The 22,747-nt window shown below is 43.2% G+C and overlaps 13 protein-coding genes across 13 annotated transcripts; 8 read left to right on the plus strand and 5 right to left on the minus strand.

Moving 5' to 3' along the window:
* Positions 1-413: 413 nt before the first annotated feature.
* O0I10_008081 (uncharacterized protein) lies at positions 414-3,776 on the plus strand (the record flags this gene model as incomplete). The annotated part of the gene is made up of 10 exons (XM_058488088.1): positions 414-611; positions 674-844; positions 902-1,011; positions 1,066-2,167; positions 2,227-2,306; positions 2,367-2,448; positions 2,504-2,552; positions 2,607-2,782; positions 2,838-3,395; positions 3,447-3,776. The coding sequence occupies 10 exons, from the start codon at positions 414-416 to the stop codon at positions 3,774-3,776; spliced, it is 2,856 nt and encodes a 951-aa protein (XP_058341200.1).
* Positions 3,777-4,603: 827 nt separating this feature from the next.
* O0I10_008082 (uncharacterized protein) lies at positions 4,604-7,630 on the plus strand (the record flags this gene model as incomplete). Its single annotated transcript, XM_058488089.1, has 6 exons — positions 4,604-4,648; positions 4,698-4,770; positions 4,826-4,971; positions 5,040-5,212; positions 5,286-5,376; positions 5,429-7,630. 6 exons carry the CDS (start codon positions 4,604-4,606, stop codon positions 7,628-7,630), a joined length of 2,730 nt encoding a protein of 909 aa, XP_058341201.1.
* A 417-nt stretch (positions 7,631-8,047) lies between these two features.
* Positions 8,048-9,501, minus strand: O0I10_008083 (uncharacterized protein; the record flags this gene model as incomplete). The annotated part of the gene is made up of 7 exons (XM_058488090.1): positions 8,048-8,487; positions 8,552-8,635; positions 8,694-8,835; positions 8,915-8,991; positions 9,051-9,182; positions 9,237-9,317; positions 9,399-9,501. The coding sequence occupies 7 exons, from the start codon at positions 9,499-9,501 to the stop codon at positions 8,048-8,050; spliced, it is 1,059 nt and encodes a 352-aa protein (XP_058341202.1).
* A 512-nt stretch (positions 9,502-10,013) lies between these two features.
* Positions 10,014-12,189, plus strand: O0I10_008084 (uncharacterized protein; the record flags this gene model as incomplete). Its single annotated transcript, XM_058488091.1, has 7 exons — positions 10,014-10,140; positions 10,214-10,263; positions 10,328-10,568; positions 10,644-10,827; positions 10,902-11,445; positions 11,514-11,912; positions 11,971-12,189. The coding sequence occupies 7 exons, from the start codon at positions 10,014-10,016 to the stop codon at positions 12,187-12,189; spliced, it is 1,764 nt and encodes a 587-aa protein (XP_058341203.1).
* Positions 12,190-12,571: 382 nt separating this feature from the next.
* Positions 12,572-12,856, plus strand: O0I10_008085 (uncharacterized protein; the record flags this gene model as incomplete). The annotated part of the gene is made up of 1 exon (XM_058488092.1): positions 12,572-12,856. One exon carries the CDS (start codon positions 12,572-12,574, stop codon positions 12,854-12,856), a length of 285 nt encoding a protein of 94 aa, XP_058341204.1.
* A 132-nt stretch (positions 12,857-12,988) lies between these two features.
* O0I10_008086 (uncharacterized protein) lies at positions 12,989-13,667 on the minus strand (the record flags this gene model as incomplete). Its single annotated transcript, XM_058488093.1, has 4 exons — positions 12,989-13,041; positions 13,100-13,174; positions 13,235-13,330; positions 13,376-13,667. 4 exons carry the CDS (start codon positions 13,665-13,667, stop codon positions 12,989-12,991), a joined length of 516 nt encoding a protein of 171 aa, XP_058341205.1.
* A 699-nt stretch (positions 13,668-14,366) lies between these two features.
* On the plus strand, positions 14,367-14,862 carry O0I10_008087 (uncharacterized protein; the record flags this gene model as incomplete). Its single annotated transcript, XM_058488094.1, has 3 exons — positions 14,367-14,384; positions 14,444-14,634; positions 14,700-14,862. 3 exons carry the CDS (start codon positions 14,367-14,369, stop codon positions 14,860-14,862), a joined length of 372 nt encoding a protein of 123 aa, XP_058341206.1.
* Positions 14,863-15,382: 520 nt separating this feature from the next.
* Positions 15,383-16,066, plus strand: O0I10_008088 (uncharacterized protein; the record flags this gene model as incomplete). Its single annotated transcript, XM_058488095.1, has 3 exons — positions 15,383-15,439; positions 15,506-15,772; positions 15,836-16,066. The coding sequence occupies 3 exons, from the start codon at positions 15,383-15,385 to the stop codon at positions 16,064-16,066; spliced, it is 555 nt and encodes a 184-aa protein (XP_058341207.1).
* A 428-nt stretch (positions 16,067-16,494) lies between these two features.
* Positions 16,495-16,991, plus strand: O0I10_008089 (U6 snRNA-associated Sm-like protein LSm5; the record flags this gene model as incomplete). Its single annotated transcript, XM_058488096.1, has 5 exons — positions 16,495-16,516; positions 16,578-16,673; positions 16,746-16,773; positions 16,829-16,901; positions 16,962-16,991. The coding sequence occupies 5 exons, from the start codon at positions 16,495-16,497 to the stop codon at positions 16,989-16,991; spliced, it is 249 nt and encodes an 82-aa protein (XP_058341208.1).
* Positions 16,992-17,014: 23 nt separating this feature from the next.
* Positions 17,015-18,194, minus strand: O0I10_008090 (uncharacterized protein; the record flags this gene model as incomplete). Its single annotated transcript, XM_058488097.1, has 2 exons — positions 17,015-17,365; positions 17,418-18,194. 2 exons carry the CDS (start codon positions 18,192-18,194, stop codon positions 17,015-17,017), a joined length of 1,128 nt encoding a protein of 375 aa, XP_058341209.1.
* A 58-nt stretch (positions 18,195-18,252) lies between these two features.
* O0I10_008091 (uncharacterized protein) lies at positions 18,253-19,262 on the minus strand (the record flags this gene model as incomplete). Its single annotated transcript, XM_058488098.1, has 6 exons — positions 18,253-18,283; positions 18,338-18,400; positions 18,459-18,613; positions 18,667-18,789; positions 18,841-18,893; positions 18,950-19,262. 6 exons carry the CDS (start codon positions 19,260-19,262, stop codon positions 18,253-18,255), a joined length of 738 nt encoding a protein of 245 aa, XP_058341210.1.
* Positions 19,263-19,725: 463 nt separating this feature from the next.
* On the plus strand, positions 19,726-21,990 carry O0I10_008092 (uncharacterized protein; the record flags this gene model as incomplete). The annotated part of the gene is made up of 6 exons (XM_058488099.1): positions 19,726-20,064; positions 20,147-20,195; positions 20,253-20,276; positions 20,329-20,627; positions 20,691-21,248; positions 21,313-21,990. 6 exons carry the CDS (start codon positions 19,726-19,728, stop codon positions 21,988-21,990), a joined length of 1,947 nt encoding a protein of 648 aa, XP_058341211.1.
* A 77-nt stretch (positions 21,991-22,067) lies between these two features.
* Positions 22,068-22,664, minus strand: O0I10_008093 (uncharacterized protein; the record flags this gene model as incomplete). Its single annotated transcript, XM_058488100.1, has 2 exons — positions 22,068-22,144; positions 22,232-22,664. 2 exons carry the CDS (start codon positions 22,662-22,664, stop codon positions 22,068-22,070), a joined length of 510 nt encoding a protein of 169 aa, XP_058341212.1.
* Positions 22,665-22,747: the final 83 nt, after the last annotated feature.

A 22,747-nucleotide genomic window follows, 5' to 3' on the forward strand; every position in this document is an offset into this window, starting at 1 on the left:
GAACTACTATTCCACTTGCAATAAAGGGACAAGGATTGGACACGTGATCACAATAGCAAAAAAGGAAACAATGATTGATGGTGTACGACATTGTCACCATCAAGAATATTGACACACTATGTCCGTGTGTGCGTGTGTGTGCGTGTGTGCGTATGTGCCACATTTCGGGATGTTGGTAAAGCATTTTATCCGGATAATGAATGCGAGACAACAGGCGCTTCTTCTTTTTCTCGGTTGAAACACAACACATTCTCACTTCTTTACGACCCAACACTTACTCCAGTAATCGACCATCGGCAACAGAGGATAAAGATAGCATTGCTCACATGCTTCTTCTCGACAACCCGCCCATTCATTTTACTTGAATACCACCTCAGCCATCAACAACCACGTGGACATTATAAGAATCCTCCATGTCCAACAACCCCAATGACCATGCCCATTCGGCGTCCAGCCTTATCAGCGAATCAAAGAACCCTCCAGCTCGAGATCAAGCCTGGGTCCACTCTCGTACAATGTCCATGCCAGATATCCATCGCCTCAAACGAGAATGGGAGCTATATCAAAAGAGTGCTGACAATTCACACGTGATGGAGGCAGGCAAATTGCAGGTAAACAAGACATGCCTATAGGAAGGATGGTGTAGTGGCATACTCATTTGTATGGAAAATAGATTGATCTACTTAATATTCGCACTGAACCCAAGTACAAACGACCGTTGATGCGGATAAAGATGGGATCTGCTCAGTATTACTCTTCTCGCTCAACAAAGTGGACAGGCGATTGGAATGAAGGCTTCATTTTCGTGGTCACTTATCATGCGCAATTATTCGACACCATTGATGTATGTTCAAGGAAGGCATGGGGAAAGGCAACGGATATTAACAAGCTTTACCTTTAGTTTGATTTGTATGACAAGCCAAAGAAGCACTTGTTTGCCAAAAACCTTCATGTCGCTAAGGCTAAGCTCAAGATATCCAAATTGCAAGGTCATGATGATGTCTTTGTCATGTAAGAGGCTATTATTCCATATATCCATCACCAAGTACCAACACTTTTTCATAGGTTCCTTCCACTCTATGAATATCATGCGAATCGATCATTGCCTGAGGACGTCAAAGATACTATCACAGACACCAATTTGCTCCATATGGCCGAGGCATCGGGTCGAATTATGCACAAGAAACTCATCGGCTCAATACAAATTCGGATACGTTATCATTTTCAACGTCCTGATGAAGTATCGGTGCCCAATCCATCCAGAGGACGCTGCTTTTCCTATAACCGTATTGAAGATGATGATCCCGGCAATAGCGACCTTGATGAACAAAGCCGTATTTTCCACTTGCCCCTAGCACAACTTGTCAACTCGCGGCCCGATGTCGATTACAATCCACCAGCAGCACACAATGCATCATTATCAACCATTGCATCTACAGGAGGTGTAGCACCCACACGGAGAGGATCCACCAGAAGGAAAGAATCGGCTGCGGATACGAGGAACAATAACAGCAACAACAACAATAACAATGCAGCTATTTCTCAGCATGGCCGAGGTGAATTGGCACAAGACCAAAGAGTGGTGGATGATGAATTTCGTGACAGACTTACCCACATCATGAGTACGAATGTTCCTGGATCGAATGCAACCTTACTCCAACAACAATCACCCGTTGACAGCTACGTTAATCATGGGAATATGCGCAAACGACATCAGCCATTATTTCAATCCACTGCATTTCTTCAGGCGTTATCAGATCGGATATGTCGTTGTTTTGAACCTAAGGCAAAGTCATCTAATCGTGGTCAACGCTATGGATTTTCTCAAAACGATTCTTCTGATCATGCTTTTTGGAACCGCCCGAGCAAAGAAGAGGATGATATCGAAGAAGAGCAATTGGACAGGAAGTCTGGAAAGTTGATGTCAAAGAAAAAAGGACGACGGCGACGACGACGTGATCGGATCAAGGATGGTGCCACACGACGTGCACGACACATTATCCATAGTGTCAATTTCGGCGACAAGAATTTCGCTTCCCAGTGGATGCAGGACACATTTGATGACGTTGCCATATCTCATCCAGCCTTTGATCGATTGGTGGGCCTTGTTGTCAGTAGTCAAACCCGTACTCTCGTACGATCGATTATTAAGCTTGCGAATGCTTTTGTAAGTAAATGACATTGCCGTGCAAGTCATTGTGATTCACTCATATAATGAAATGATAGGGACAAGGATTCAAGGTCACGAGCTTCCGATTGCTGAAAGGAATTATTCTTCTCGAACGATATTACAAGTCTGTACACAAGTAAGGAATAGCATTCGTTTCTCCCTTTCGACCACAATCTCACTCGCAATAATTACTTAGACCTTCTCCAGGACCACCTGTAAAAGATCCACGCATTATTGATGATGGTTGTCATTATTTTGGCTATGCCCTGATGGCTTATGTAAGTATTATTATTATCATTGTGTGGTCTCAGTGGCTAAAATGAGAATCTCTAGGGATGGCGAGGTCTTTTCTATCTAGGATCATATGGAGAATTTATTCGACGTAAGCTCCCTGATATGATTTTTTGGATGACTTTCCTAACTGTGGTATTTACAGAGGCGAGACATCGGCGATCCAACAAGTACGCTATTATTCGTTACCTTCAGCTTCAATCAGAGGATCTACTTGGATATGAATATGGTCTTCGAAAGGGTGCAGTGTTTCAACCGAGCTATTTCGTTGCGATTGATCGTACGCGTCAAGCAATTGTATTGAGCATTCGTGGTACCTGGGTGAGTTTGAAAGATGAAGAAAGATGGTTATCGGTGAGCTGACTTGCAACAATAGAGTTTATACGATGCGATCACGGATTTGGTGTGTGAATACAAACCTTTCAAAGGTGGTCTTGTTCATGCAGGCATGCTCGCCTCAGCCCAATGGTTTTACACCAATATTATCCCTCAAATATTTCGATACATCCACCATCACGCAAAGGAGCTGCGATCTTTCATCATCACTGGGCACTCGTTAGGAGGTGGTGCTGCAAGTTTATTGACCATGCTGGTATCCGAACATTTGGAGGAATTACGGAAGCTTTCCAACAATCCTTCCTTTCAATTGCACTGCTACAGCTATGCACCGGTTGCTTTGAGCTCTCGGGAGTTGAATGAACGATACGACCAGTATATCCATAGCTTCATTGTCCAAGATGATGTGGTTGGCCGATTATCATATGGCACAGCAATGCAACTCAAGGAGTTGCTTATGGACACTATCAGCGCTTACGAGACATTGGGTGGATGGTACAAGGTCATGACGGATCCCGAAAAACGAAAGCTATGCTTCAACATTCTCGATCGACGACGTGAGCGTATCATCAACAATACAGATCAGCTTTATCCCTTGGTAATGTTCACGCACTTTATTTTACCATTGTATACTCATTCGATGTTGTAGCTCTATATTCCAGGCAAGATTGTGTATATCCGACGCGTACGAGAACGTCGATTTATGCGAGTGAACAAGTATCCGTCAAGAGCATCGACCATTGTTTCTTGGAAAGCCATCAGTCTTCGACGTCGATTAGGAAAGAAAGCCAAATCCAAAGCGAGACAAGTATCAGACAAGATCCCTGGAGTGACAAGGAATCGATTCACAGCACACGTTGGTTCCTGCCAGCTCTCAAGCGAGATGTTTATTACAAAGTCATGCATCGAAGATCATATGCTTGAAAGTTATCAGAACGCCTTTGATCAATTACGAGCCACCCATGGTCAACCTTCATAAGTAGAATCATCATCAATCTATATACCTGCATCCATCCCATCATTTTTGTACCATACATGTTTAGACATAGAGTCGTCATTTTCATATATATATAAAAATTGCATAATCTTCTTGTTGATGGATGACCGTTACGTAGCTACCATCGCCTCTTGACTGTGCTTTGTGCAAGTGGACTTCTGGCTAACAAGATTAATGTATCATTAAAGTCGATTTGAGATAGCTTTATGCATGATAGTTGTTGCCTAGCTACATGCATTTTGTTTCTTTCTTCGTGGCAACACATACCTCCTTCCCACCCTTGATCATTGATATCAGCAATCAAGCGCCATCGTGGTTGTAATTTCGAGCGTCGGTAGTTGAAAGCAATCGAATGGCCTAACTTAGTTAATTAATGCCCGCCATACTCTTGGTTTCAGAGGGCTTCGGGATATTGGTTCTCAGGAAAACAATCATGCAGCGCACTGGCGGAATCCTTTAAACAAGCAAACATCTATTGCTGTATGTGACAAAAGGTGTCATAGGACACTCGGAAAGAAAGAAAAAACTCGTGGATGAAAACAAACCAACGAATTAACGTGGTGATCAGAATGTGCAGCGTAATAACGAAGAGGGATGATCCAAGAACAAATAAACAATGAAATCATGCATCAGCCGCCAAAAGAGAAACTTCCGCGACCTGTCCACCTCTGGCAGTTCTTCTTATCTCTTTCTCTGCTGCTTGTTTATTCATTACATAATGAAGATTCAATGCATCACAGGTAGCTCATTGAATTCATACGCTGAACAATAATAATGTATTAACTCAAGTTATACGAGATCATTCACCTATGGCAAGCATTGAGAATGGATCTCGTAATCCATCTGATAACGTGGTAAGTATAAATAAATGCCTGTCATCAATTTATTCACTCTTTAAATGAGGCTTTTCGGCGACATGTGCGATACTGGGATAGGGGCGATAAAGGCTATATAACGCCTATTGATACCACTGCAGGTAAAAGAGGACGACAACAGTAGTAGCGATTGCTTAAACCTTGCTGTGTACATAGGGTTTATGGATCTTGGATACGGCCCAGTATTTAGCATTGTTCTCGGGGCTTTTCTCAGCGCAAGCGTTGCCTATGCCACCCAAGACTCATGGATACCTGATCCATTATGCAGGATACAGGTGGGGAACCTAGCAAGATTTTCCAATGTAATGCATTCCAAGGTGGCTCTTTTATACATCCTTAGATCCTTGGAGCTAACCCTCTCTTATTACAGCATAGGGATAAACAAAGTATCTATAACGAACATGGCGAGTTGGATGCTGAAAATTTTGAGCGACTCTACACCAAGTATGCTCAATGGGATCCATATGGAAAGCGCATGACATTTTCAGAAGCAATACACATGGCAAGTGAACAAGGATCTTTTGGTGTCAGCCCTTTACTTTGGTACGTCGTGATATACGAGTGAATGTTAATGATGGATCGGCTTCTGATCTTATGAGTTTATTGGCACATGCAGGTCACGGGCTATACTCGAATGGATCATGGTATATTGTATTGCTGGGAATAACGGAGCCTTTGCAAAGGATGACATCCAGGCGATCTACAATGTAATGTTAGATATGTATACCCTCTTACTTCTATGCTCATATTGTTCAACAGGGCACGTTGTTCTTTCATCTACGAAATGTTCGATCGAAAAATGCTCATAGTCATTGGATCGCTGGCAACAAGACCAAGACACTTAGTCAACAACCATCTTGCGGCGATAAAGAAATCATTCACCCTGCCGACGAACTTGGTGCTACGCCAACAACGTCGTCTCATAAGCAAGCCCAAAAACCAATGATACCAATTGTTCAAGCACCTGAAACATATGGCAAGCTTGATAGCAATTTGATGATGAGCATGCTATCACAGCAGCTTACCGAGGGCGCTGCGCAAACTCCTCTGGTAGGAGAGTTGAACATCCTCTACTTTGACAACGATGACGAGAAGGAGAATGGGATCGAGTTCGGCACTGGTTATGACTGCTTTGTCCATTGTCCTTCATTTGACAAGTACTCTGATGAAGGTGGGACATACAATGATGATCATCGAGTTATATTTACTGGGCTAGTCGAATCTAACAACAATGACGATGCTTCCAACGGATCGAATGCGTCGCTATTTGAATCAAATCATGATGCGGAAGATGACCATCGTACTTTACATAATATGCTAGTTCAAGTTCCAGAGGATTTACGGCCTAAGCGGCATATGGAATTAGAGCCCGTTGCTCTTCATGGATTGCAAATGCACGACATTGATAGCGATAAGGGGTCTCATTTTGTACAAACACCTTCCACGATGCCATCCAAGAAAGACACAATCATCCATACGTACGTAGGATCACTCACTGGTGTTCAGCCTGAACAAGACCATCACGTAACGTTTGAGCAAGACAAAAGGATGATGCCAAAATCCTATGATACTTTGAGTAATGATGACAAGGAAAACACATTTGCGCTCCCTTTGTCCGTTGGTCTCAGCAAAAGCGATAGTGGATATACAAGCATCGTTGAAGAACCTGATTACGTAAGGTACAAGAGTCCCATCGAGTTGGAAAAAGTGTCACTTTCTGGATTACAATCAAACGGCAATGACCAAGAATCAGCTGATGTCGCTTTTGATGCTACACAAAGCAAGTTGCCTCTTGTTAATTTTGAAGAATGGATGTCTTCCGACAAAATGAAAGCACAAGCTGGTCTTCAGGAGCACATGCTCAAGAATTGGCTCACCACGGAATCCCTAACAGGCGTAGATACTGCTTCTTGTTATCAGGATGCTAGTGAAACAATGCCTGACGAATACGACCAAGATAAGGAAAATCATGATAGTCAATGGATGCATGGGTTGGCATCATATGATGAACCAAGCGTATGCAAGAATTTGCTGAATATCGACGTACTGCCAGGGGTGAAATCTGATATGCAACTTTATGATGATGCAGTGCCAGAACGGGGAAAATCTGAGGAACTAGAATATTGGCGGCAAGCGTTTCCCCTTGTTGGTGTAAGCAACAATGAAGACATCCCCCTCAAAAATTGGCTCAACACAGGCAACCTTCATGGTGTGCAACAGGAGGGGACAGCTTTATATGAGAGTGATGCTCAAGGTGAAGTACCTAGTGACTCCTTTGAGCCACTGGAATTAGATGTGCAACATGAACTAGAGATGCTCTCAGGGATTCAAATGGATGTAACCGATAAGCCGTCTACCAAGAACAGGCGAGATGCCGAGATGCTTTACGGCATTGATCCAATATCATCCAAGTCAGCAGGCGACTCAATCCCTTATAATGACGTGCAGCCTATGTCCAAGGAAGACACTCAAACGCTCAAAAAGCCGTTATCGAGTAACATTGACGATACATCTTTCACCACCCCACCTCCAAAGGATAGGCTCAAATCATCAACTTTACTTGGTTCGCAGACCTTGCATGACTCATATGCAACCCCCGAAGCATTTACTCATGAGCGTTCTATCGAAGCTACTTTTCAAAACAAGAATGGCGATATGACACCGAAAGAGCCGATGCACCAGAGACAGCGTGCGGCAACAATGGATGCAACTTCAGACTTACCTGAGCTCACAGATCCTGGCAAACCCCCTTGTGAGGAGAAAAGCAAGGCATTACCACCACTGCCAACATCAACAGCTCATTCGAGCGACGACGATGAACAATCAGTAGCCTCTTTTGGAAGCATTCAACCACCAGCAATGCCTGTACTACCTAAAAAACAATCGCCGCACCACGATAATATGGTCATAGAGCGAGAGCACTGGCCCATAATGACTGATGTTACAGACTGCAAAGAATAGAGCCACGTGTACAATTATATTATCAATATTAACAAGCGATCTATACACAGTATGATACAAATGGTGATGGAGTGTGACAATGCTACATATAAAAAATGCAAACGCTTTGGTGTTTGGGACACAGCATGTCCAAATTTGTATGGTTGAAGTTAGGGTATCTGTACATCACGTATCCAATGACAAGAGGCAAGCTGCAATACATAATAATTCCATCATCCACATATACAGAGAACAAACCATATTGACTATATTCTATATATCATCACAAGTACGTTGAAATGGCAAGAGGAGGGGGAGGGAGAGAAACAAGCTATTTGAACAATGAGGGTGGGGGCCTGACACATGTGTATATATAATTGACTCTCTTTCTATCACACATCAGCAATTTCTTGAGATATCTGTTGAGGGGAAAATCGCCTATTGTTGTCGATGGTCACCTTCCTGTTGTTTGATTTCTGCTGCGGCAGCTGCGATAGCATTCAATGGTACGGATTCACCAGCTGGCGATGAAGCAGCAGCAGCGCTTGCTTTGATGACCTTCTTTGGTGGAGCCTTCAACGAATCAGGGACATTTGCTGCAACATTGTCGTACCATGCATCGAGAGATTTTCCTTGCAAGAAAGCAACCACAATAACTGACATGTTGTCGCAACCAACTCCTCCAAAATCGCTTTGTTCGGCGAGACATTCATCCATGATATCCTCACAGATTTCTTTCAATGGCACCTTGTCTCTGATCTTTGCACGGACGAAGTCGGCGACCTGTTGGTTGGTCATACAATCCCAGATACCATCGCATGCAATCACCATAAATTCATCGTTGGGATTCAATTGATGTTCAAGCACGTCGGGTTCAGCTATATAGAAATCTTTGTTAGAACATTTCCATTTTTCCAAGACATACACAAAAAACTCCCATACCACTCACGGCCTGCTCTTCAGCAGGAAGATTCTTGTTTGCCTTGAATTCGAAATCGCCCAATGCACGTGACAATGCAAGATTACCTTAAAGGACAGAAGATGAATAAACCAAGCCTTGACTCTCTTGTGTGATTTAACTTACCATTTACACGACCAAATTCAACATGGCCACCTGCCTTTTCAATTCGAGCCGTTTCTTTTTCATTGCCAGGTTTGTGATCTTGAGAAAGAGCGATAGCACGTCCACGGGTACAAATGATTGCTCGAGAATCGCCTGCATTACTCTTTCCTTTTTCAGCCATGGCGTGTTTCCAGTACACAACACCCACCCAAGGAGATAAGATCATGTCTTTTTGTACATACCACATAAAGAATGTTGTCCTTGCTGAGTAAACCAGCCACTGCTGTACATCCGGATGCTTCATGCTGGAATTCGGGGTCTTTTGTAAAGTAGATGAGTAAAGTGTTTCATGCATACCAGCGAGAGAATGCTCTTTACCTTGACGTAGTTTCTCGTCAATACCAAGGAAACTGCTTCGTAATGCTTCTTTGATATCGCCTTCCTTGTAGTATTTTGATTCAAACACAAGATCGTGTAGGTGCTTGCCACTGTATTTTGCCACATTGGGACCTAACATCCATCGTTTAGCATGATGTGTATACGTAGATAGATAATAATACATACCACCATGACCATCAAAAACAGCGAAGAAACTAGCACCTGTATTCTTGTACTCGGGAATAGTGGTATGAGCGTCCTCCATGTCTAGGATGGGGGGGAACGCATTAGTATCTCATGGGCATACGTGGAGTCGCGTTTCCTAGTTTCCGTATAAAGGGTACTCACTGATTCTCCAGCCTTGCATGCAAGAAGCACCATAATGGACTCGTGCATCGCCACCTTCCGTGGTTTCTTTGGTGGTTATCGGTTCTGAAAGTGTTTGACCCATCGGACAGTTTGATGAACAAAAGCGAGAGAGAGAAGAAAGAAGCTAGCAGAGATTGGCGGAGACGGGAAAATGCGATTGCCGAGCCAAGAGAAGACTACGGGTCTCTAGCTACTTGGTCGTTAGTTATATAACAATTGTCGCTGGTGCTATCATGTTGGATAATGATGACTCGCTTGTGTAATGGTAGAGAAGAGTCAATCAGATCATTGTATCATAGAATAAAAAACGCTATCACCTCGTGTAAATGAACCCTTCGTCACCAGTCAAACACAGCTCATTATTACAAAAGTAGATGAGAGCACAACCAAGGGCATTGTTTTATTAGACTTTTGCATGAAAAGAATGGCAGAGATTTGGCTTTAAGTACACCATCATTCGGATGGGATGTCAACCATCAATCAGATAGCAGCACCATCGTTCTTTCGGAGTGCAAGCGCTAGTTGATTTGAGGCATGTTATTAGGCCTGGCATTACTCGCTCCTCTCTCACACTCATTCACTCACTCAGTCGATATGGACTTGGGACAAGTTACCACTACCCAGTGGGCCACGGTGGCTGTGGGTGCTCTCGCAAGCTGGCTGTTCTTATCATGGCTATCCCAACCAAAGAGCAAACACTTTAAAGTACCTGTTCCTAATGGTAAGACCCAAAAAAAAAGTACCCCTCGCGTTTGGATGACCATGACCCCTCAACAACTCACTTGAAATGATAGAGGCCGATCCTTCTTGGAAGGGACCTGTGCTTGAGAATCCTTCCATTCGCGTAAGCATCTTGTTCATTTATGCATTTGGTACGTGTGTATACTCATGTCACCTCACCCCTGTAGGATACTGGCTCGAATGACATTGTGTGTTATGACCCGGCTACTGGTTATCATCTCGGCAATATCCCGTCACCAAGTGTTGAACATGTCCGTGAAGCTTATGCAAAGGCACAGAACGCACAAAAGAAGTGGGCCAAGACTACATTTGAGGAACGTCGTGCAGTGTTGAATAGTCTGTTGGACTTCGTGCTCGAGAATCAAGAAGCGATTTGTCGTGTTGGATGCCGGGATACTGGCAAAACAAGCAAGTGTCTTTTTTCATTATTCATATCCATATTTGGAACGCGAGATTAACCTAAGGTCATCATCATCATGATAGTGGTGGATGCCTCTCTTGGTGAAGTGATTACCACTTGCGCCAAATTACGTTGGACAATCGATAATGGTGAATCCGTACTTGCTCCCGACTACCGTGATCCAGGCCTTATGATGATGTACAAGCATGCAAAGATTGTTTATCAGCCTATGGGTGTTGTTGCTGCTTTGGTGAGCTGGAATTATCCGTAAGTGGAAAAAAAAGAGAGGGAGAGGGAGGAAAACGAAATGGGTCCAACGGCCTTATACATGTTGATGATAGCTTCCACAATGCATTGGGTCCTGTTATTTCTGCTTTGATGTCTGGCAATGGTATCATTGTTAAGGCTTCTGAATATGTCGCTTGGTCTACGCAATACTATCACAAGATCATTCAAAAATGTCTCGAGGCCCATGGTCATGATCCTGAGCTTGTCCAAATGCTTACTGGTTTTGCTGATGTGGGTGAGGAAGTGGTACGATGCGGCGTCAATCATGTCACTTTTATTGGTTCTCCTGGTGTCGGTAAATTGGTGCAACGCAATGCCTGTGATCATCTCGTCCCTTGTCTTTTGGAATTGGGTGGCAAGGATGCCGCTATCTTGTTAAAGGATGCTGATCTCAACCAAGCCATTCCTGTTTTGATGCGTGGCGTCTTTCAAAATTGTGGTCAAAACTGCATTGGTATTGAGCGTATCATCGTGGCTGCCGAGATCTATGACAAGGTGGTTGAGGAAATGGACCAACGTATTGCCAAACTTCGTCAAGGATCGGTATTGGCAGATGGCAATGGAGTGGATTGTGGTGCACAGACCATGGGCAATCAGGTAATATAGCATTGGGAATATCATAAAACCTCAGTAGCACTGATATACAAATGTCTATTTTGCCATAGTTTGTAAAATTGGAAGGACTTGTTCAAGAAGCCGTTTCTCGTGGTGCACGTCTTTTGAAAGGTGGCAAACGTTATCATCATCCTAAGCACCCCCATGGCCAATACTTTGAACCTACTCTCCTTGTGGATGTGACACCCGACATGGATATTGCCAACGAAGAAGCATTTGCTCCTATCATGGTGATTATGAAACATACTGGCCCTGAGGATGCTGTACGTGTGGCCAATGCTTGTCCTTATGGCCTCGGTTCATCCGTGTTCTCAGCTGACAAGTCCTTGGCCGAACGCATGTGCTTGCAGCTTAAGGTTGGCATGACCAATGTCAACGACTTTGCAGTCAATTACTTGTGCCAAAGTCTCCCATTCGGCGGTGTTGGCATTTCTGGCTATGGTCGCTTTGTAAGTGGACTGATACTTTGGGCAAGGGTTCGTTAATTGCTCACATGATTTTATCTAGGCTGGTGTTGAAGGTCTTCGTGGCCTCTGTGTTCCCAAGGCTGTCACCATTGATCGTATTCCATTTGTCAAGACGCCTATTCCCCCCATCCTCGATTATCCTATCGATAGCTTGACCAAGAGCTTCACCTTCTTACAAGGATTGATTAACATGATGTATAATCCCAGTTATGCTGCCAAGGCCAAGGCCGTGCTTGATCTCATCAAGGCAAACTTTTAGCTTATTTCACTATTCTTCTATTCTCTTGCACTGAAAAAGTAGTAATAATATCACGTGCGATCAACTATAACAAATGCCTTTATCTATTGTGTGATTTGGAAAGCCTAAACTGCTATCCCATCGGCAGATGCTATATACTTTGTATCAAAAGAACACCGCTTACTTTTATATCTCCTGACATCGGAGCGGCCCATGGCGTGGTATTCAATTTCTTTTTTTCTCTACAGAACAATGCAACCAATTTGATTGGCGAATGGCATGGTCACCTCAGCACCCCTACATTATCAGCTGAGACCATCACAAAACCTGGGCATGTTTTGGAGATTTTTTTATCACACACGCATGAGACAAATGCAGACACTTTCTTTTTCTTTCCTCCTCAATGAACGAAAACAACAACAATAATACCCAAGATGCTTTTACGCATCCGATGCTTTATCGAGAAACAATGAACTCTCCCAAATCAAATCCAGACAACAAGGAGCCACACCAGAGGAATTGCCAATGTGGGAAGAAGCAAGCAATCAAGATTCCAACACCCAAACAAGAAAAGGAAGAACCATGTTGGGATTGTTATCCTCATCTTGTGCGCAAAATCGAAAATGAAGGCACACCAGAGCAAGTTGAGCAACTCCATGAACTGGAACATCGTAGTAGTCCAAGATAAATCAGCTGCTGTCGTTGGTTGCAATCATTAAACAGAGCACAAACATCACGCGGTCATGGTGGATATGATAGTAGCAGTAGTAGTTGATATGCAGTAACTTGAACAAGATATAAGAGGAGGAGGAGATGATCATCATAGTATAATACAACATTTGCACCGAGTTCTTGACTCTGTGTTCTTTGCATCTACTTTTTCATCCATATTGAATAAACAACCTTTGTGTATTACATTCTTCATTCTCACCTTCGAGTGATTTGGATTGATGCTCCCGTATCAGTAAATGCACTGTGAATGAATCGCCGCCATGTAATCGATTAGCTGTTGCATGAAAAGGTTAATAAGAACGAGCATTCCCAATGAGCCATGTCTCTTTTTTACATTCAAGGGTACTGCTGTTGGTAAGGAACTTTCCGAGATAGAGTAATTCAATGTGCTGTAACGACTTGATCGTATTGCTTCCCCATTCTAACTTTCCTTTTTAAGGTTGATTGCATGGATACATTCAAGCACATCCCTTACCTTGCGGCCATCCTTCCATAACATGCTTCTTCACGTCAAGAATACTTGTGCTTGGGGGAAAATCATACGTATGTCTCTTCCCAGAAACCATCAATAAAGTGAGTCGTACAATGTCAAGCGGGATCTTCGATTCCTCAGCGTCATGGTCGTGATCAGTGTTGGTAGCGTCATTAGGGTCGTCGTCATGGGTATTCGTGGTATCTTTTGTGGCTGGTTGAATAGGAGAATATGCCGTAGAATCCACAGCAGATTGTAACTCGGTCATATCTTGCTGTTCTTGCAAAGAGGCCATGGAAGGAGAAAGAAAGAAAGAAAAAAGATAAGCTACATGTGGATCGCGACTTGCAGTAGCCCGGCAGAGGAAATTCACATAGCTATGGCTGTATAATCTCCGCCTGCCATGCGAAAACAACTCCTCCAGTGTGGATCACAACAACATCCTTCTCCTCGTCGTTGCCATGCACATGCAGAGATGCATCAATTGTACCATATTCGAATCATTAAAGCTCTTTAGTAGTAGTAGTTAGTTTTACGGGAGGAGATCGAGACAACACAAAGTGCTTTTTGTTATGTGTAGAGTTTCTTTGCGAGCATACAGTCCCACGCTCGCAAGAGATGGTACGAAGAGTATGTTCCATATGTCTTACCAGTTGTACACAAAAAACCCAGCTGAGACAATCGATTCATGCAAGAAACAGCAGAGGCTGCTTTACAGTATGCGTGTAAATTTGACTTGTTGAATGAGTCACGTAACGTTACTGGGTCCATGTACGTAGGCTTATTCAATCTAACCATTATTGATCAAATCTTGTCCATGTTTGAGCAATGCTTGTTTGTGCGTGGGAGACATTTTTTCATTCTTTCTTTCCAAACAAAGCTGTCATCAGTGCAGAATTGCGTCCCTTATTTTCTACTTGTATCAGCTCCATGCATCACCTCTTTTTTTCACTTCTATTTTTTTTACCAGTCGCAGCTGTTGTCAATCTATTTCATGGAACGATTCAAAGAGGTAATAAACATGATGAATAAAACGACATGTTGAACTCAACGTAAGCTTCTTCGTTTAAGAGAATCGCACAAATGCGAGCAGAGATTGAGACTGCCAATACACAAGCTGAAGAAGCCGCTGCGAGAGCTAAGCAACTCGAGACGGAAGATATCCGTAAAGGTCATGAACAAAAGTCATTGGCTTTAAGGGTGAAGTCGCTGCAGGAGCAACTGGACAAAAAGCAGAGTCAGCATCAACAAATGACCGAAAAGTATGTCATCTTTATTTGAAGGGGTGTGAGTGGTATAAAATATTGATGTATGCGCATATGGGTAGGTGCCAAGAAGCGAAGGACCGTGCTGAACTGTTAGAGAAAAGGATGGAAACGTTGGAGCAAACCATTGAAGCCAAGGAAGCGGAACATGAAGAAATGAAAAACAGATACAAAGATGCCAAAGCTGAAATGGATGAGCTAGAGCGACAAATGGAAGGTGTTTGATAGCACTAGGCTATGGCATGTATGTAGACTACCTTGATGATTGTACAGCATGCAGCCGACATAAAGCACGTATAGCATCATCATTGTTATCATTGTTGTCAAGTTGTTTATCATAAGTAAACGCCAACTTAATCATTGGATCAGGTATAGCAGCATTTTTCAATTGTAGTAAAAGAAGGGTGATAAGTTGTAAAGTCATAATTAATCATGCAGAGGTTGCCCTCTTCTCGTCCAGCTTGGATCATCGGCTGTTGTAGCACCAATTCTCATTGGATGTCGTTACCAGGAGAAGTAAGAGCAAATGTAGTAACTCCTGGGCTGGGCTATAGCAGCGCGAGCGAGAGGCCCACTCTAGTTTTTGCCCCTCTCTCTCTTTTTATCTCTCTTTTTATAACTTTTTTCCCTTTCTTTGGGCTCGTTCCCTCATTGTAAGCTCCAAGCATATTTTGCAATTGCCATAACGCGCGAGACATCATGTTGACGAGACGTTGTTTATGACCCTATAGCTAATTAGCCATCGATGAGAGAATTTAAGCTTGTCGTGCTTGGATCCGGTGGTGTTGGTAAATCAGCGTTGGTAGGTTACTGAATAGAGCACATGATTATCCCTGAAAGTTGTATTGATTGATATTCTTTATTATAGACCGTTCAGTTTGTGCAGTCGATATTCGTCGAGAAGTATGATCCAACGATCGAAGATTCGTATCGAAAGCAGGTCGAAGTGGACGGCAATCAATGCATGCTTGAAATCCTCGATACTGCTGGTACTGAGCAGTTTACAGCTATGCGAGACTTGTATATGAAGAATGGCCAGGGATTCCTCCTCGTCTTTTCTATCACGAGTATGGTGACACTGAATGACCTCCATGAGTTGCGAGAACAGATTTTGCGCGTCAAGGAATCGGACAATGTAAGGGAAATATACATGTCAAAACACCTTTTTGATACATTAATATCTGGAACATGTGCATAGGTACCTATGGTATTAGTTGGCAACAAGTGTGATTTGGAAGATGAACGTATGGTCTCACGAGAACAAGCCATGATGCTGTCGCGTCAATGGGGCGGAAAACCATTTTATGAAACCTCTGCTCGTTTCTGCACCAACGTAAACGAAGTCTTTTACGACCTTGTTAGACAAATCAACAACCAGATACCCGGCAAGGATAAGCACAAGAAAAAGCTCAAGTGTTTGGTTCTCTAAAATGCCGTCCTATCATTCCTCTTATTCCAATTTCCTCTACACCTCTTTCTCTCCCTCTCTTTATTTCTCTTTTATCATCTGCCAATTGACCCATCCAGTACTAGAATCAATCGATTTCCAATCAATCTCTCTTTATTGATCTTGTTCCCTCTTTTTCCCTTTAACAAATCACCCTTTTCTCCCTCTTTACTCCCTTTTACCCCAACTGTACGTTATCCTCTATTGATATACTTTGAAGTCTGTCGACGTCTTTTTTCAATTATACGCTTAAACACAAACACGTATATACAGATAAGGGAGGGTTGTGGAGAGAAATATCACATTGTGTGTAAGGGCTCTAACGCGATCCATGCACGCCAGCGCACATATCGAGTCACTGGATTCTAATTTGGTGCTGCCGCTGTACTTCTTCCACCCACTATTACCCCATGTCCCAGCTATTACCTTTAGGTATTGTTATAGGCCATTGCCACGCTATGACAACTCAATCGCTTACATTTGCTTCTCATAGAGCTTATTGACAAATGCATCGGATCGCAGATCTGGGTGGTTATGAAAACTGAAAAGGAATTCACCGGCAAATTGCTTGGTTTTGACGATTATGTCAGTAAGTCAGAGATCCAGAGCCGCGTCAGCATATCCAGCAACTTGTGAAATAACGTCGTTACGCAATGAATAGATATGGTGTTGGAGGATGTAACAGAATAGTAAGTGTATATGGCGAGTACGATAGCTGTTACGGATGATTGACATGATCAACAGCGAAAACACGCCTCAAGGATACAAGACAAACAAGTTGGATCAGATTTTATTGAATGGAAACAATATTTGCACGGTAAGGAGAAACAAAGGCAATAGAGGTAGATGATCCATTAATATAACGTATGCGGAATAGTTGATTCCTGGAGGCACTGGTCCTGTGTAGCAGATTTGGGTATACGAATAAATTTATTGCTTGCTCTCGTCGATGTGCTTTTTCATGGTGTTCCATTCTTCAGTGGTATTCGCAAATTGGCTTTTGATAAGACGTAACGGAAAATCAAGACGCATCAAATAAAGCTTGCCGATTTGTTGTTCCATCGCCTCCTTTCCCATCATGGTTGTCATGTGATTGAAAATATAGGCCGTCATATACGCATCAAAGTATGCGTTGTGTGCGTTGGTTACTGGGACGGGTGTAACAAGACTTTGTGGATTCGATTTAGACTTGCTGTTACGGAGGTTTTCATCGCGTTCAAGGATTCGGTTTAGATCATGCGAAAAAACGCACTTGTATCCACCTTCACAATACCCACGTGCCTAACATACTACTCAATACAACTTCTTTTTCCTTCTTCTACAAATCACTTACAGCATAATCATCGCAGATGGGAGGAGGCATATACGATGGGTCATCACGTAGCTTTTTGGTTGCCTGTTGCTGATCATCATCATCTCCCTCACGCTTACGCTTGTTGTCTCGACGCATGTATTGATAATAAAGATATGCGAGAAAACTCACTTCCTCATCGAGAATCTTTCGAGCTATATACTTGGTATCGTAGATGCCACCAGGGAATGCGTCGACTAGATCCGCAACAAAATGTTGAAATTGGGCAGGCAACGTAGTGATAAAAGAGTGATACAGGTACATCATATCGATAAATCCATTGTGTACGACGAGTGGCACGTGATGAGCGCGTAGTTGTCGATGAATATCCACCCAAAGCTCGCGGACACCCCTTTTGATCTTGATCTCCTTGGGTCGATTCAACACATTGAATACCCCAGGTCGGTAACCAAGGCCATAGCGTAGTTGGCGGTTAAAGTCAAATCCATGGTGGGCGAGAAAGAGCAGATTGGATGGATCCACCTGGTGCACGGTTTGATTGACAAGCAAAACATCATAGTTCTCAAGAGTGCCATTTGGAGCCATGATAGATACGCCAAACGATACCATGGCGCTCTTTTTTACCACGTTAGCAAGTTCGACGTAACGTTGATCCATATGCTTATGGATCGTTTGACATTGCCCAGTAAACTCAATGTCCATGGCAACATACTTTGCCGTTGCGATCTTGTCTACAATATCCTTGTAGACGCTTTCAAAGTTTTCGTTTGTAACCTGAGTATATGCGATACCAGTCATTTAGACGAGAGTGTGTGTATGCAAGAGAAATTTAGACTACAGCATTTATTCATTCCTCTTATTTGCTATTTGAATTGCCTCTCAAGTAACTAAAAGCGCAGAGTTAAAATCACGTGCAATGAGCAAGATGTTGATGAACCTACTTTGCTTTATGTTCCCCGGGAGATACATAGCTTTTGAGACCCCAGATACCCTTTTTCAAAAGTCTATCATGCATACCACCCTTTAATCTCCATGGCAACTCGATGTAATCTCACTACTTACTTTGCTCGAGCCTCAGCCTTCTTTATAATCTCTAGTTGATCCGCATACTGTGCTCCTTTTGCCACATATAGACTTGCCATCCCTGCTCTACACATTTCAACGGATACATTTTTGAGTCGAAAAAATGGTGGCTTCCTCACGTATGCCATGGCAACCTATATCATGGTAAGCCTCAAGAACATTAAACAAGGATACAACCAGCACTTACTGCTCGACTATACTGATCTCGACTTAATAATTGCACAGTGACCATACGGTTAAGCACCAATGATGTCAAGAATGATTTAGATTCGCTTGATAGTTCTTGTGCTGGCATACCAAAGTGAGCACCCTATAGAAGAAGAGTAAATACTCAAGCATAGGTACCCGATTTTCATTATACCTCGGGAGCATCAATCCCAGCCAACCGCACAGCGATTGTTTGGTTCCTGAGTTCTAGTATGAACCAAAATGAATATCGTATATGAAATGACACAAGAAGAATGATATACCTTTGCGAGATACTGGTACTTTACGAGCCCATCCCCATCCCCATCCAGGCGTATGATAAAGTCGAAAATTGTCACTGTCACCTACAGATACCACGCGTCCACGGATTTTCTGCTGACGGCCAAACACTTCGGGTGGGATATGAGCTGCTGTTGGAAATCGGTGGCCAATCACCCTGGATCGAATCAAGTAAACGAGAGGTATGCCAATGCCAACAATGACAATGGTGGGACGCCATATGGCTTGTACAATCTCATCGCCCCATGTCGTTGTCGTTGTCGTTGTCGTTGTCGCCGTCGACTTGTCCCTTCCCATAAGTCCCTCAATAGCTGGTACAAAGAAAAAAGAAAGCACCTTCCCCTACCCAAATGTTAGATTATGCAAAGATATTACTTCAGCTAGGTCAGCTACTTTTAGACTCTGCGCATCAGCAGCACATAGTAATAAATATCAATACGGACGTAATGTGGTGGGTCACTTGTAAGTAGAAAACGATTTTCGACTAGTAAATGTAATAATAAACTTGCTATGATGATGATACTGGCAGTTTACCGAATGTAGGTATTTTGGGAACCTTGGATCAGCCTCATGATTCAACGTTTTATATACACACGCACACACACAAGAGCTGTTGACTGTTTTCCGTCAAACGTCATGTAAAGATCATCCCCCCCCTTAACCCCTCTTTTCTTTTTATTCCTTCCTTGACCCCTTTTCTTACCTCGAGAACTACAGCTGTTGTACACTTTCTCTGGTGCCATGCCTTGCTAATACAACAATGTCTTATTCCGAAGGCACCGAGTACCTTGATCGCTCACACAACGACGTGTCCCCCACCTCTCACGGCAATAAACGGTTCATGACACAACACGCATCACCTTCACCCCATCGCGTACTTGACTATGCGACATCCCAGGATCAGTCGTCCTTTCGAGATACTACAGCTGTAACCAGTAATAGCTCGGTGCTATTGCCAGCCTTTGACGCGCCACCACGCTTACAGCAGTCAGAATTATTCAATACATACCAAGATGATCGAAATCCAATATTACCACAGTTACAACAAGTGTCTTTTGACACTCAACATGATACATCATCACTTTGGGAACATCATCAGGTATGAATGGTTTCAAGATTCGCATCACTGTGGGAATAATTTTGTGTATTCAAGGAGGTTGTGTGTCTCTTGACTATCCTAGCGGCATTCATCCGACATCCCATTGACACAACACGAATCAAGACATCAAGGTAGGAAACGAAATCAGTACCGTGGAATAGAAAACATTGATTCTATATATCCAGTAGCGCCATTGTTACCGAATGAACAAGGTAAGTTGCCATGGCAACGGTTGTTGTATCATCAATTCACAGGGTAACACAGAGCACGGATCACATCCGGATGCAAGAACCACATCATCCTACGAATGCACAACATCTTCACAACAACATCACAACCATCACAAATGGTTCACTAGAGATTTATATGGTAGCCAACATGTGGAACGAGATTTACCGCTACCTGTGATCACCAGCAATCATCATCGTACTAGGAAAAGGGCACCAAATGCCTTTTTCGTTTTTAGCTCAGAGCAGCGGCCGAAGATCCGAGCTGAGCAACCACGAATACGTAGCTCGGAATTGAATCGACTTCTCGGACAAGAATGGAACCGTCTCAGTGAGGTAAGTTTGACTCTATTCTTTGCTTTTAGCACCTTTCTCCTTATCTTTTCATTTTGTTACCAGGAATCAAAAATGAGGTACAAGCACCAAGCACAAGTCCTCAAGCAACAAGAAGCAGATAACAGTGATTCCTCGTCTTCCAGTGTTGACAAGCCATGGTCGTCACTCAATGAAGATGATAAGAATACAGAGCAAGTTTCTCATAATGCCGTCTTTGTGGCCAGCTATCTACGATGTACAGCGAGCAGTACTTGTGGTAGTAGCACCAGCAGCACCAGCAGTCCACCAAGTAGCAGTCCAAGCGATTGGCCATCAGGGCAACAAGATATCCAACATGTATCTGAATCTCCATCTCCTCAACCCATAACCGGTGGGCGCAATATGGTCAACGTAGCAAGCCATTCAGCAGCAGCAGAAGCGGAAGCATTAGCCAACTTTGCAGATGGCAGCCGACTCGCGTTGAAGTCTGATAATCACCTACCCGAGCGCGTCAAACGACCACCAAACGCCTATTTGCTTTTCAACAGAGACATGCGTCGCAAGATCCTATATGAACATCATAACTTGGGTGTTGCAGAAATAAGTAGGATGATTGGTGAACGATGGAAAAACCTGTCTCAGGTAATACTTGTTTGCACCACAAACTATATGCATTTCTTACATATGACATGGTTAACAATAATAGGAAGAGAAGGCCCATTACAACGAAGAAGCAGCCAAGTTAAAGCAACAACATTTGGACGTGCACCCCAACATGATCTACAATAGGCGATCTAAGGCTGAACTTGCACGAGCAGGTTATCGATCTCGTCCATGCATCAAAAAGAGACAACAACAGCAATCTCAATCAAAATCAAAACCTACACAATTGGGACGTGATCCACGTGGACGTAAAAAGAAACGACTTCACAACCCAACTGCTCCCAAGCATCCAATGTCGGGGTTTCTCTTTTTCTCAATGTCTGTTCGTGGTGAAATCGCAGCTCTGATGCCTAAAGCCAACGTGGGACAAGTCAGTAAAGTTGTGGCCGAGAGATGGCGCCAAATGACAATGGAAGAACGTAGTCCTTGGAATAAAAAAGCGGATGAGGACAAGGCTCGTTATGCCCGTGAAATTGGAGCATTCAACGCTGCTGCTGCTTCTACTTCAACTCGTCATGGAGACCAGCAACATACGTCTGATACAGCTAGAGCAGTTCAAGCACGACCTAATTCACCCGTGGAACTTGATAGTCAAACCATTGCCACTGTAGCTCAAATGGTCAATCCTCCAAGAGACACTGAAATTGCATTACTACCATCCTTATCCGAATCACAACAATACCGCATATTGCCGGCTACACCACCACCCTCTACAACATAAAGCTCATCCTATTCATTTGCATCCTTGCATTTTTATCACTTTGGCATTATCAAATGTGGGGGTATCTTTATAAACAATCAACCATAATATATACGTTGGATTCCTTGTTTTGTACTCTTGCATATTTTACATGATGAAAGTTCCTTTGCACATTCTTCACAATAGGCTTCATAGACAGAGAGATGTGTGTGTGAGTGCAACATAAGCATGAGCATATTTCAAGGATATTCTTTTCACATACCGAAATGGAAACATGGCAACATTGCAAATTCAATATTACATTTTGAGCAACCTGCGCATTTGCAGTCCCGGCTAGGTCGAACAGCTTCGTATCGAGTAGCAAGAAGATCATGCGCTGCCTTTAATTCACGCCATTCTGATTCAGCCTGGGTTACAAGACACTGGGAATGGATACGCTCTTCTTTGATTGCATGAACTCGTTCTTCAAATTCTTGCTGTTGTTCCTGACGGTTTTGAAGATTGGTTTGGATGTTTTGTGCTGTGTCTCGTAATTCATTGATCCTCTGTGCATTCTCTTTTCGTTTTCTTTTCAGTTCCTCTATTTCTTTTGTCTTGTCGTCGATCTTTTCTCGCCATTGTCTCGAGTTGTGAGTGAGCGCATCGCCTTTTGTTTCAAGTGATTGGATAAGTCGATGGAGATCCGATTGTTGCATTTGGAGAGAGAGAGAGAGAGAGAGAGAGAGACGGGGTGTTTGTGTTGTCAAAAGTACGAGAAGGAAGGAAGTAGGGAGGGAGG

This window comes from Lichtheimia ornata (assembly GCF_029851405.1).
Source record: "Lichtheimia ornata isolate CBS 291.66 chromosome Unknown scaffold00041, whole genome shotgun sequence".
In the NCBI taxonomy this organism is placed as follows: Eukaryota; Fungi; Mucoromycota; class Mucoromycetes; order Mucorales; family Lichtheimiaceae; genus Lichtheimia; species Lichtheimia ornata.